The sequence below is a fragment of the Thamnophis sirtalis genome, unplaced genomic scaffold, assembly GCF_051295495.1.
Source record: "Thamnophis sirtalis isolate CommonGarterSnake01/CBP01778 unplaced genomic scaffold, rThaSir2_p1.2 scaffold_6, whole genome shotgun sequence".
NCBI lineage: Eukaryota > Metazoa > Chordata > Lepidosauria > Squamata > Natricidae > Thamnophis > Thamnophis sirtalis.
In genome coordinates, this window is record NW_028261386.1 from 56814190 (window position 1) to 56829404 (window position 15215).

The following is a 15215-nucleotide window of genomic DNA, read 5'->3' on the forward strand; positions in this document are numbered from 1 at the left end:
TTTATGACCAAGACGTCTGAGCACAAAGAGGCTGTTTTCACACGTATACCTTCTAGGTTTCAGCATAATAAAATATAGCATTTCTGTCTCTATTCTTACAGGAGCAGTAATATCATGCACTTAAAAATACATACACGACAATAAGCTACTAATTACTTTGGTTCATACTAGCATTTATGCAGCTTTCTGAAGCAGTGAAGGACTATGCAAGAGCTAAGGCATAAAAGGCCAGGGTATACTACAGCCAAGTACTTCTTCAGACCAAAAACAAAAAAAAAACCACTAACAAGTCTGAAACCATGCAACGAAAAGCAACATATTATATCCAATACTTCTGACATTTGAACAAGAGTTGGATTGTCAGGTCTTTCCAGGTAGAAAGAAAGTAAACATTCCCATTGCCGTTGGAGCTACATATTGTAAAAAAGCATTTACTAGACTTGCATTTCAAATATTTTTTTAAAAAAGTTAAACATTACTGTCTCGGGATTGCAGAGAACATGTTTTCATTAGGATTAATGACAAAAAGCACTGGCCCATATTTTTTAACTATAATGGGCATGGTCTTTTGTGAAAAGCTTATTACAGCCGAAGTACAACAGAAGATATTTCTCTACAAAAGCATTGCTATGTAGAAAAAAATTCTGTCCTGGATTGAGCTCAAAATGGCTACTTTTCACTTAACAAAGCTACCAATAAGAAAGGCTCTGAAATGTATATGAAGATTATGCTGATTATAACTGCTTTTTTCTAACCATGAGAGTGGTTAGCCTTTCCTTTCTGAAATGCTTATCTTTCTTGTCTGCATTAATCAGCTGCATTCTTATAATTTAATCAATGCTTTGAATTGTCTACCTGTTTTGATAGATTATTAACCTCATGGTTTGTAATTGCATCAACAGAGGGGACTTTGGACACCTGAAGGCCTCTGGTTTTAATTGGGGAAAAACTCTTTACATTTACTTTGGAGGGGACTTCTACCCTCAAATGCATTGATTACGTTAGCCATCCGCTTTATTTTAAAAGCTTATTCAGCTGCCTGCAGCAATGAACAGCAGAAGGGCAAGTCTTCTAAAGTCTCTAAGAGTCTAGCTGGGTGTTCAGTTTTATCTCCTACAGCTCTGGTCAGAGAGGCCATTTCTTCTGCATCTTAGTTGAATGTAGTAGCTTGACAAGTAGCAGCGTAGACTGTGGTTCCAACTGTACCTCCACTGCTAATGCTGTTGGCTGGATACTTAAGTGGCTTCATACTGTTGTCTCTCTGGACATAAAGGTGTTCCAATCTCCATCGTTCCCAGCTTTTCTGGAATTCTGTCCGAACCTTCCATAAAGAAACAAAAGGAAAGAGAGCAACATATGATCTAGTACTGCTGCACTTTTGTTACAGAGATAAAACATCATATAATGTTTTAGATAATAAAAACAAATCAAATCATCTTTATTATGATGTTTGACTGATCTTTAGAGTAGAAAAACAGAGTTTGTCACAGCAATTAATTGTCAGGGAAAAGAAATAGTAAGGTGACAGAATGACCTATCAATTAAAAGTTTTGTGCATTTGTACAAATTGAAGATATTTGGCCATCTGATATGAGTATAATTAGCTTCCTTAGCAAGGTTTTAATGTAATCTGAATATTTCAAAACTTCCAAGACATAGGTTGTTTTATACTAATGGCAGCAGATAATACACTAATGGTGCATGTGTGTGTGTCTATTCATATTCATATACATACATATATACATACAATATATACATATACACACATATACAACACAGAATATAGAAGATTTATTGAACTTCTTTGCTGCAGACTGAGCTGTTCTAGTAAAATTAGACTGAGGGTGACGTTATAAAATCTGGTATGTTTGCTTATAGTTTTTTCAAAAACTCTTTTCAGTGTTTCCAATGTAATTGCAGCAAGTCCAGCTTCTTGTATAGATAGCGTTAAAGAGCATGATATCAATAGTTTTAAAGGCTTGGTTAAAGTGGAGCTTCCCCCTCCCCACCCATGAGGTCTGGCTGAACCCCAGAGGGACATACTGAGTAAATTTGCACAGTACTGAAATATAAAAACAATTACCAAATGCAATTGTGACTAGTTACATATGGAATTTATGTATGTTGTATAAATGTAACTTTTGTACTCTAGTTTAAGAATGAGCAATCTGCTATGAAAAGTCCCTATAGTGTGAGTAGTGAGAGAAAATGTGCAAATGACAATACATCAGAAGAGTAATTACTGTTGATGAAATAACCACTTACCTCAACACAATCTATACAAGTGTCACACTCGATCAAGTCAGGTGATGTATTGTGACATATCATGTTGTTTTTTGCCTTTGCAGAGCCGGAATGGGCATGGCCTGCATGTGACACATCCGACCCGCCAGTTTCACAAGCCTAATCTGTACTAACAGCAGATTTGGATTCAGAGATGACAAAAGAGGATTGAATCTTGTATGGACCAAACATGAGTCCAACACAAGTTTCTCCCCCCCCCCCCGCCCCAAGCAGAACAGATGAATTGTGTGAGGAAGAGCATGCATTTACCAAACATCTCCAACCATTAGTAGTTTAAATAAAACACAGTTGAGTGACATTTGGTATTTCATTAAGTAAGTTGCTTTTGAATCTAGTTAAAATTTATGGTGACTGAAGTTGTTAAATACCAAGTATGGTATGTGAAAATAAAAAATCAATCTAAATAGTATTCATTCTACTATACATTTGATTTTAATCAACAAATGAAAAGGATTATTTCAATTCATTCGGATATGATGGAAATGTTGGTACAAGTTATTCCTCATTGCTTACAATATTGTACATGAGTTCCATTATTATTTAATCATGGATAGGCAATACTTTATGAAATGGCACATTAATTGGATGGAATAGCCAAATAATGTCTCCCCAAAGCTCTTTATGATGACAATTAAGGAACAAAATGCATCAATGGACTTCTATACTGCCGTCACCACATGCTTTCATAATTGAGCATATACTTTTTCCATTTCTGCTAGGTTAAAGATTAATGTAATTTCACCAGCCTTCATCCGTGACTGCAATTTAAGAAAGCATATTGTTGTATAAGAGTTAAAATCTAATTGTATAAAATCTGCTCTGAGCCATTTTGTCAGGTCAACAATCCAGTGATCTGTAAATGAACTCCAAGGTGATAATAGGAAATAAATATGGCATTGGGAAAAGAAAACCAATTATAACAACAAAGCCATGAGCCATATCAGCTTTTGTTTGGGGGGGGGGCAGGAAGAGAGAAAATTGGCAGAGTAAATAATTATTTTAAAATTTGAAAAATACCACTGTGAGTTATTATTTCTAGGTTCTAGAATCTAGGATCATGTCTTTTTACAGGAACTTCAATTTCATCTCGTGTAATGTGGTACTTTTGATTTTTATAGAAATAATGTAGAGTTGTTTATTAAATAATGACAGGAGTATGCATATCTTATGCTACTATTATTTTTCTGCATCTATAAATCAGAAAAAACTTAAAACAATACAAATATTGTAACCTAAAGTTACAATATTTAACCCAAAGTAGAGAAAATGTCTGCCCCGTGCTCTACATGGGGCAGCCCTTGAAGAGCATTCGGAGACTTCAGCTTATCCAGAATGTAGCCGTGCGAGCAATTATGGGTGCACCTCGGTACACCCACATTACACCTATCCTCCGCGAGCTGCACTGGTTGCCTATCGGACTCCGGATACGCTTCAAGGTGCTAGTCGTTACTTTTAAAGCCCTGCATGGCATCGGACCTGGGTACATAAGAGACCACCTCAGCCGCCCTGAGTCCCGCTGGGAATAGGGCGGCATATAAAAAAAATGAAACCTAAACGAAACCAATTACCTCCCTGCGACCAATTAGATCCCACAGATTAGACCTCCTTCGGGTTCCATCAGCTAGCCAATGTCAACTGTCGACCACCTGGGGGAGGGCATTCTCTGTGGCTGCTTCGGCCCTCTGGAACGATCTCCCCGTGGAGATTCGGACCCTTACCATCCTTCAGGCTTTCCGCAAAGTCGTTTTCCAGCAGGCCTGGGGCTGATGAGTTCCCAACCCCACTCAAATTGTTGTGGCTGTTGTGGTGTTTTTTAATCTGTCGTTGTTTCTTGCTTTGTGTCTTGTTTGTCTTTTTTGTATTACCCCTACTCCCTTTAGTTTGTTAGCCGCCCTGAGTCCCTCCGGGAATAGGGTGGCATACAAGTCTAATAAACTAAACTAAACTAAACTAAACTAAACTAAACTAAACTAAACTAAACTAAACTAAACTAAACTAAACTAAACTAAACTAAACTAAACTAAACTGAGTACAATACTTTCCATTATATGTATATTTTTTTTGAATGCCTGCAAGGGATGGAAATGTACCTTCTAGAAGTAGATCGGATGTCAAAAACAAACCAGGCCTGCAACTGTGAGGATGGTTGAGCACCCCATATATTTAAACTTATTTCTTTTAAGCAGTAGCATAAGTCAACCAGGAAAGCTTGGGTGAAAAAAGAGCTAAAAAGAAAAGAGTATATGAGTAAGAAATAGGACCAAGATGTCTCCCTTGTGGCCTTACTTTTTCTTTTCAGATTGGAAATAGATTTGTCCCCACAATATTGTAGTGTGTGCGTGGTAAAAAATGTTTAAAAAATTTAATAGAGCTGTAATTAAATACTTTATTATATGTTTTAAAGTGGAATTACAGTATTTCTTAAAAATTTAAATTTTAATTCTCAGTAGCACATTAATTGAAAATTCAAGGAGTTTCAGATTCGAAATCCTTCTAACCATACATCAGAGGTGGTATTCATCTGGTTCTCTCCAGTTTGGGCAAACTGGTAGCGGTGGCTGTATGAGGCTCCGCCCACCCCCCACGATGTAATGTGCAAGCACTGTGCATGTACAGAAGGTTGTGCGTATGTGCAGACGGGGCGCATGCGAGAGAAGCACGTGCACGCTCACATTTGCAAACTGGTAGGGAAGGCAAGTGAATAACACCGCTGCCATGCATCTATAGTTATATGGAGATTTATTTGTTAAAAGTACTACAACTTTGTTAGAGACAACTATTCTCTTATCAAATTTTCCATCAGAGATAAACACTTCAAATCTTGTACAGATTCTGGTATTTTATCAGAACAAGAACTCAGTAATTCAAGTGTAATTACTTGTTAGCAAGAATTGGAATTGAAAGCTGAATTAATTGAAGAAAACAATTGAATGACAACAAAATATGATCAAACAACAAATATCCATCTGCCCAAAGATATTTAGTTTATTTCCATTCATGTTTTCCCTAGAAATGAAATCTATCTTTAACATCTGTTCCATAGCTTTTCAAGATTCACTCTATCATGAACAGTAGATTGGGCAGCAAATGATTTCAAACATCCCAAAATTATGATTACTTCATTTGTGGTAATTTACTGTTTTCTAAGTTATGCAGACCTATTATTGTGTTCAATGTTAAACGAAATTCACTTGTTTTTAGAAATAGAACCATATTAAATGAAGAAGGCTATCTATTGAATGATGATAAAAGCTATATGATTTAATAGATGCTTTTTGTGTGATGAGTACAATGATTTTAAAGAGGATGTGAAGCTCTGCTAGTTATTCCAGCATTATCTATTTTATAATTTATAACAAAACGACAAATTCATTTTTTATTTTGTTTTCTGTCCTTCTAGCATTGAAATTAATGGAACTCTCCATATATTTGAAAGTGTTGGGTGTACATATTTTCTGCCATATAGAAATCTTAATGAAAGCCCCAAATTACAATGCATTACATATACATTTATTCTTTACAAACTATGTTTTGTATAAAGCAATTCTTGTATAGAATAAATGAATAATAATAAATTTGTAATCATATGCATCAGACAGGATCCTGGGAAAAATCCAATCTCAGTTTTTATGAATGAACCTTGTTAGGTCTCCATTGAATAGCAGTTATAAAATATGGTTTGATTGCTTCTGTGTGAATTTCAGTAGCATTTGATACTGAATGAGTTGTAGCCAGCATATCTTCAAATTGAACTTGCATTCTGGTGAGTACCAATGTTCCCTCTAATTTTTTTTCAGTGTGAGCGGAAAAGCACAGTTTTTGAGCTGCACAGTTTCATGCCTGAGCACCTAAGAGAGCCACAGTTTGAACTGCTGCCACGTCTGCTGGACATTTGCGCAAACTTTCAAGCATCAAGCGCCGATTGCGAGTGAGGTTTCAGCCTCATGAATGCCAGGCATGAAAAGTGCCACTCAAACACTATACTTTTCCGCTCACCCTGAAAAAAAAAGGCTCTCTGCTCAGCTTTTAGATTGTTAGACTGGCTAGAGAGAGACATGGCACCAACAGCCTGGGTCCTGGCATTTTGCAGGCAACCTGTCCTCTCACATTCCTTTGGAATGCAACCCATCACATTTGAATTAGATTTTGCCAATTATTCTATTAAAAGATAATGCTATTATTCTAAAATATGATTAACTCAATATTAAAAACTATAAATATTTAATGCTGATAAATAATAGCAGTAATTGTTATTTAGTATGATTAAAATCAGTACTGATATATCAATATAATATCTATCAAAATTGACAATAAACACTAAAATAACAATACAAATATATAATGTGGAATATAAATGTAATAAATATAATATATCAATGCAACATAAATGTAATAAAATAATTTATCATGAAACTCTCCCCCTTTAAAGTAGTAAGATCAATTAAATAGTCTAGCAAGTTTGGACAATATGCTATATGTTATGTTACTTAAGAATATATATACCTCAGAATCAGATACAACATCCACATCATTTCCAACTGAGTCAATAAAATCATATGCCATGCCAAAACTATTTTAAATAAAGATATGAAATTAATCAAGTATTGCATTTATTTTTCAAAATGAATGTACAATTTTTTTATTATTTAAGTTTTGTACCCTATCTTTTCTAACTAACGTTAACTTTAAAAAGATGTTACATCAGACTACAATACAAGTAATTAAATGAAGACTAAAATAAGTGTTTTGGCATATTGAGCTTTTTATATTTCTTTCTTATATTGCTTCCTTACGCATTAACTGTTTGTTGCTTTTATGGTTTATTCATTCACTGCTCCATCTTCAGTTTTTTTCACAGGGGGCAGGGCTTCCTTCCTTCCTTCCTTCCCTCCACTCCTTTGGCCACCAATTTTGATCCAATTCCCTCTCTCTCTCTCTCTCTCTCTCTCTCTCTCTCTCTCTCTCTCTCTCTCTCTCTCTCTCTCCCTCTCTCCCCCCCTCTCTCTCTCTCTCACACACACACACAAACGTTCTTTGGGGGGGTGTTGAATTACTCCGCCTCACTGTGCAAAGTCAGCGCAGCATGTGTTCGGCCCCCGCTTACGCTGAATCAAATCCGCAGCCAGCGGGACCAGGGGGTTGCATTGCAAAGCGGCCAGTCCTCTTGCTTCTTCTCCTCCTTTGCCGGTGAAGCCGGCAAAGCTCCCGCTGGGCCCCCCGCCCATGGCAGCGGCGGTGGTGCCTCCCCCTCTGCTCGGAGCACCTCAGCTAGGCTCTGGGTTACCCCTGCCGCCGCCTCCACCTTTGCCGCTTTCCTACTAGCTCCTGCGGCCTCATGGCTCCTCAAGCACAGCAGAGGAAGGGGGAGGGATAACGCTGGGGTCAGCTCAGGTGCTCCGCGTGGAGGGAGAGGCACCACTGCCACAGGCGGCTCATCAAAACAAGTCTGGGGAGGTCCTTTGCGGGCGGCCAGTTCTAGCCGCCCACAAAGGACTTCCCCACATTTGCTTTGGTAGAAATCTCTGCGCGGCAGTTAGAAACTGCTGCGTGGGGGTTTCTTGCCACGTGCGCAGCCGCGCACCTTAGAGGGAACAGTGGTGAGTACATGAACATTCCAAACAGTTTTCTTTGAAAAAGTACAAAAATGATTTATCTCTGTCTAGTAGGTAATTAGATAGCAATCTCCCATCTAAGTATTAACCAGGCCTGATTCTACTTGGGTTTTGAGCTCAGGCAAAAAGATAGTCATTATGGAAATTGATGTAAGGATTTATCATGGAATTCTCTTTTCTGGATAAACAAATTCTCTTTTCTAGATAAAGCCCTCACAATCCATTTAAAACTTTATTAAATTAAAATGCCCCTCTTTCTTTTTGGCTTATTATTAATTGTACCTTGGACATCACCGAGAGCTCCTCAAGGGACTTAAGCCTCTGTTTAAAATTTCTTAAATCCAAAAATGTAAAACTCACCAGATGTCAAATTTAGTTTGCCATTTTAAAGATTCAAGTCCTTTTTTAAAGTCCTTTTTAAAATAAAGGCTTTAAGTGATTTGGAGCCAAAATAGCCAGCATTTTGTAAATAAATATGATTTCATTTTTTAAAATGTGCTATTGATAGAAGTAATTAAAAATTAGTATTGTGGAATAACGAAACTTTTTATGCCTCTTACCTCCGTATTGTTAAAACAGTAGAGAATTGCCACCAAAAGCCCCTGAAAAGCAAAGATAACAAAATAGCAGTTAGAAAAGCCACACATCCTTGAATTAAGCATCACTAGCAAAGCTAATAAGGAAACAGACTATATCTAATATTATTTCCTGCAGCATGAGAAAGCAATCCAATGGAAGAAGATTTCATTTGACTGAATAGTGCCTTGCTGACTCAAGACCAGGAAGAAAAGCTCCTACTGAATGTCAGTTTAATTCATTTTATTAGCAACTTGCTTCATTGCCCTTTTGAAATAAAGTGATAAAAAGGAAGACAACTGATAATCAGATAGTGACTGGTTCAATGTAAAAACAGCATCTCTAACAGGTTAAATCAGATACACATTCACTTCAAGGAGAATTAGGAACAGTGTGTTGATAATATAGTCTCCCCCCAACCAGACAGGCTGGGTTTGCAATTCATCAACCTGATGACCTTCTACAAATACTCTGCAAATAGTGCAAGCTGGAAAATTATGTGGGTAATTTTCAGATTAGCTTGCAGCCAGCACACTTCTATGTAGACCCTGTGTCTATTCGTATCATTCAGTTCAGCTAGAAAAATATAGCTTGATATGTATCATTAGAAACCTCAAAACATTTAATTCTTAACTTTTAAACTAGATACATTAGATAAATCTAAAGCAAATCAGGAGAGAGAGAACAGAAACAAGAATTTATATAGCTGTATAAAAACCACAGTCTTTTCCAGAGCCATTGGGAAGAATCCTGTGAAATATTAGAAGACAGTCTACCTCAATTATTTCTATATGTAACAGCAGCAGAATAAAGGCAGAAGTAGGATACCAGGTGATCACTTCTGTATTCTGTATCACAAAGAAACAATCTGGCCAAGGGGGATGATGTATACGGGTGTGCCATATTAAGGAAGTATCTTCAACTGAGATTGCAGGACACATTTTAATTCATATTTACACATCATACCATTTGAGCTGTCATGTAAAATTGATGGATTCCTTTGTTCAGCTCCAACCAGCAACTCTGAGACCAGCTTGCATGTCCTGCATTTGCTGAGTCAGCTGCAAAAATGATGAAATGACTTGGCAGATTTTTTTTTTGTTATTTCCTATTCTTTACTTCTGATGAGCATTCAAAATTCTGCACAGTTGATGGCTGGGTAAAAGATCCCTGCAATAAAATTAAAGGGACCGTTTCCTGTTAATCTAATGAAAAAAAGAAATTGTGATTTCTCATCTGATGAGTGAATAATCTAGATGTCTATGGAGATTCTCAGTCATCCAGGTCATGGTTGTCCCAAAGATGTTTTTTTCAAGAGGCAACTGAACTTTCTGGCTTTTCTTTGAAGACATTTTGCTTTTCCTCCAAGAAGCTTCTTCAGCTTTGACTGAATGGGGGGGAATGGAAAGATTTATACTCCTTGCAGACAGCTGGTCATTTGCATTCTTTTAGAGGGTCGTTAAGGTCACCTGGAGGTTTATCTGTGTCTTCAGGGTTACCTGAGCGGTGTAAATTGGTGTGGATTCTCCACACCAATTTGCACTAATCAGGTGACCTTGAAGACACAGATAAACCTCCAGGTGACCTTAACGACCCTCTAATAAAAAAAATGGAATGGAATGCTGACCAGATATCAGCACTGAGTATAAATCCTTCCTTCTAACCAAAGTGATGACATTCATCCTCTCAGTTTCTGGAGCATAACAATCCTAGTGCAGACTGGAGCTGACACCATTGGAAACAGACTTTCAAAAAAGAAAACTCCTGAAATCCTGATTATAAAATTTCAAATTGAATAGAGAATGTAGGTCCTACCTGAAAAGAAGAAGAAGAGAGTTCAAAAAAAAGCTTCACAAACCGCAGCATCCCTGTGGCATGCTCATCAGTAACAAAAGCAAAGATGATCTCATGTGTACCCAGAAGTGGGATCAGAGTCAGAGTAGATTTCGCCAATCTGAGAAGATCAGTCAAACAGGTTAACAAACAGAAGCAAAAGGATCATCTAAAATAAAATAAAAAATATCCACTGGACTAAAACAAATTCAACCACTCTTGTTGCGAAAACTATACCACAAAACAAATCGCTCTCTTATCTCTAGGGTCTCAACTTCTGCTGGGGAAATGAGAAGGTCTAGCTTACAGAGCTTCAAAACTTAAAGGCAATTTGTTGTATTAGCTCAAGAAACAATACAGTTAGCACAAAATTATTTATGGTTACTGTGTTCTTCCAAGCACCAGAGGAAAACCGTGTTAAATTATGCATCAAAATTTGCAGCAGATATTAAGTGATAGCCTCTAATAATTTGCATTACTGAACTATATCTCTCCCCTTCTCTCAAAAAGAGGAACCCCAATATGTACACAGGAAAAATGTTTTTGACCTAGAGGATAGGACTGATTTCCCCATAATGTATTCCAGTTACAAAAATATACTTCATTGATAAAATATGACTGACATTAAAATTTACTTCAAAATATTATGTGTCTAGCTAGAAAATTAAAGGAATGTTTGGTTAAACTTATACTGGAAATGGGTATTTGTGGATGTATCATATTTGCTGAAATGGTACTTATTGCTGACATATATTTATGTACAGTATGACACTATGCCAAGCAACATTTAAAATTAATATTAAATATAAATGTTGATACAGACCTATTGGTACATTTCTACTCCAGACAATACCAAACCTACTACTTTAAAATGCCTGATAAATCAGAACAATAAATAACTTGAAACCCACATAAAAAAGAACCCCACAGCTTGACATGGGAGTGATAGCTAACTCTTCAAAGTAAATGATTTATTGGGAAGACTCTTTAACAAGCTGCATATACTTCAAAACACTCCTAAAACAGATTTCAATTAAAAAAAACTATACAAAGTTGAATTCTCTTTCCTTACAAAAAGAGCAAGAAATTTGACACATGTACTATACTTTCTGCCAGAATTCAACGTTTATCTATACTTAAATTGTTACCGATAAATGGCACTGTAATTTTGTTTCCTCTTATTAGATGTAATCTACACCTTTCTCAGTTGTCATAAGCATTTTTCATTATGATCAATTACCATAAGCATTTTGCTGGGGGGGGGCACCTTGATAGTATTTTTGCTGACAAATGATCTCACCTGCATTTTATGTCACTTTTGCGCAATAGATTGGCTTGCAGCTTAGAAATTATAATGCAAATAACCCTGATAAAGATCAGGAAGTTCACCTGAATAAAACAAAAAGGAATTACAAAGCAGATTGTAGAACTGAGCGGCATCTCTCTGTTACCTCTATAATAATATTCATTTTAAGATTATGTTGCCAGACAACTCACTCCAAAATTATGCTCATCATATGAAATATCATGAAGGAATGCATCATTATATATTCTAGTTGACACATTTCAAATGAAATTTTAGACACACATGCCAAGTATAAATTGATATTTTAATTAATGCCTTAATTATTATAATGGTTTAATTCTTACGCATTTTATATATAGTTTATTATTATTATAAAATTAAGATAGGCTATTAGGGATTCTTGCCAACAGCTTTTCTGCTTAGCACAGTATGCACATCAAGAAAAGCCTGGCTTGTTAAGAAAGAGGAGTTTAGCCACAACTAAGACTATGAAGTTGATGGACATTCAATTACTTATTTATTGGAACACAGAAAAAGGTAATTTCAAATTCGTTTTTACAGATAGATTGGTTAAAAAACTGTCATGCATCATTTATCCATTGAATGTTAGGAGACAGAAAACAATTAATGGAACGCCTACAAAATTATTTTATTAGTGAAAGGACAGCTACACTGCTAGCATTTTTATTATCCATTTCCACTCGCTATTCATAACCCGTGTTACTATTGAAAGAATTTCCAAACACTTACCCCAATAGCAACCATAATAGGTAGCCTGATGATCAGCCAATAGTTCATGTTCAGATTCTTATTCCAACAGCTGGAATAATTTAAAAAAATGGGACAAGGATCAGCACATGGAGATAATAATCTAATTATCCCATAATTCTTCCATACATAGAAAAGCATAATAGTTGCTACTTAATGTCGATGCATAGCACAGCTGAATCTTAAAAACAGTTCAGTTAATCTAGATGAAAGTGCAAAAATAGATGCATTCAAGCTCCCTCTGTTAGATATTAACAGTAGTTAATAAAAGTTATTTCATTAGAAATCAGAAAACAAATTATAAGGCACAATAGATAGTCACATTTCCATCCTTAAAATAAAAGGTCACATTGATTGCCAATAAGTCCAAATATCAAACTACTATACCAAATAAATCAAGGATTTTGATTGATGATGAAAAAAAATGTGTTTTGCAGAAAATTTTGTTCTTGTAGCTGACCAGAAAACTGTCTGGTTTGTCCAGACTTTCAATAAAAGCCTGCTCAAATAATCTGAGTGTGCACACAAACATCCCTGCAAAGCTATATTTTCAACAGCTACTTCTTTGGGCATTTCCCCCCCTTCAACAATACCTTCCAGTCTATCTTTCAAATCACTTCAAAGCCAACATGCTTTGAGAAAAGTGTTTATAATCTATTGATTATATTATCATGAAGGAATCGAAAATTATTCAAATATATCCAATTACAATTTACAGTATAGTATAGAGGTATAATTTTTACAATTTTGTGATTGAAGGTTAAATTGCTCCCTATAAAAGTGGGTGACTTTTCCCCTCCTATTTCAATTTTCTCTCTACTTCAATTATCTTATCCTTTATAAAACCCAGTAATTGAACATAAGTATGTGGGAACTAAAGAAGTCCAAAAATTTACATGGACCACACATAGCCCCAGCAATGTCTGATACTCTTAAAAATAGGAGCTGGACAGAGGACATACTGCTAGAGAAAACACCAAGTCAATCTTGAGATTCTCAATATATATGGCAAATGCTTGCCTGTACAACATTTTGCTCATGTACCATTTACATGTACCATTGAAGATGGCAGGTATACAAAAGGTAGAAATTGAGGCTGTATCTCACTGTGCACTAATGCATTATTCACAAAGCACTCCTAGTTTAATTCTACAGACATGAATCTGAAGTTTTTTAAAAAATATCCTGAAAGTAAGATGGAGAAAAATGGGGGCATGCTTTCATTTTTAGAAATAACGTCGTCATCCTCAAAACAGACACACACTATATAGCAAAAGACTATTGTAACTGGATCTGAAGTGATATTTGGCACCATGAAGCAATTTTTTCACTAAGACAAACCAAACAAAAAAGTCCATTAGTGAGTGACAAGTAACTGCTTAGCCATTTACTCAAAGCTGTCATTCACTACAAACAGCAAATTATGCTGCAGTACAAATCTGTACTTCTGCATTCAGTACTCTGTCTATCACTGGGCTGTTGGCTGAAAGCTTATTAGCGCTCAGGATGATTTAAAATCTTTTGACTAGTGCTTGTTACATGCTTGCTATACCTCTTTACATCACCTATCCCACTAGGGGATATTGAGAAGTTTTAGAGTAAGGGACAAAATGTTGCCTTTTACAGAGAGAAAAGCCACAAGTATCTTTTACAATGTTACACATATCTTTGTAAGATGTAGGTAACCATCCATACTTCGTGAGTTCTATTGATTTGATAATGTGTTTAACAGAAGTTGTAAGTCTTTTTTTAAATAATATAAAAGGCAAGCAATTGAACATAATAAACACTTCAAATACATCTTTAGACTGACAAAATTCTGCTGTGCTTTTAAATGTTCTGGATGCCTAGAAAATTGAAAAAATTACTGTAATCTGGTTTTAGAGAATAAATTCAGAAAATGTTAGAAATACCCGAAAATAATGTATGACACACACACACACACAAATCTTGTATTAATAATAGTAATAATAAAACTGTATTTTCTGTACAGCTTACTCAGACAGTTGAAAGTGCTGGATTTCACAAAGACTTTTAAATGAAACTTGTAGGTTCCTCATTTATGCACAGAGCAACAGATGCAACAAGACTATTTCACATTTGCATCAGCCTCAAAATCATCCTTTTTGAAGAATCTTGTTACCCCTTTCGTGTTTGTCTATATTGTCCCTTTCAGCAACTACTACTGTCAAACTTAATTCAAAGACATATTCAACGTCACTAATTTAGTACAAAATGCAAAAAGGCATCAAAACAATTGTAATAATCAATATTCTCACTGTTATACTGACAATTTACAATTCCCAAACATAATGGTAGCAATATTAAATGCTAAACTGTTCTAGCAGACTAGGGTAAGGAAACACCACAATACTCATTCCAATGGACATAGTTGGAAGGCTTTTAGGCAATCATGTTACCTACACTTATATGTGATAAAGTTTTATTGACCCTAATGATTCACAAATGAATAAATCTATGGAAGACGGTGTTAAAGTATTTATATTTAATTTATTTTTTATATATTCTTCTAAACACCCCTAAAAGCAGAATAAGAATATACATATAATATGAAAAAGGAAACTGCAGCAAATCATACAGTGAATATTTGCACAACACTCCTGTAGGAAAATGCTGAGACTCAAGTAATTTTCACAGCCATGCAAAGTGCTATTAGAAAAAAGTTTCTGAAGTTTTGTTCTGAAAATAGCCAACTAATTATGGAAAGAACAGCTATAACTGGATTATGTAGTACACTGGGTAAGATTCAGGTTAGACACATAGCAAGGGAACTTAAATCTATGAGATCCACTTGA

General features: G+C 35.7%; 1 protein-coding gene across 1 annotated transcript in view; it reads right to left on the reverse strand.

Annotated features, from left to right (window-relative positions):
* Nucleotides 1-855: 855 nt before the first annotated feature.
* Nucleotides 856-15215, reverse strand: part of GLP1R (glucagon like peptide 1 receptor) — a 79251-nt gene continuing 64891 nt past the window's right edge. The window contains exons 10-14 of the mRNA XM_087718789.1: nt 12382-12451; nt 11626-11714; nt 10308-10446; nt 8477-8518; nt 856-1321 (exon numbers count right to left, since the gene is read on the reverse strand). Coding sequence (XP_087574915.1) covers nt 1151-1321; nt 8477-8518; nt 10308-10446; nt 11626-11714; nt 12382-12451 — 511 coding nt within the window. The 3' untranslated portion in view covers nt 856-1150. The remainder of the gene's footprint in view (nt 1322-8476; nt 8519-10307; nt 10447-11625; nt 11715-12381; nt 12452-15215) is intronic.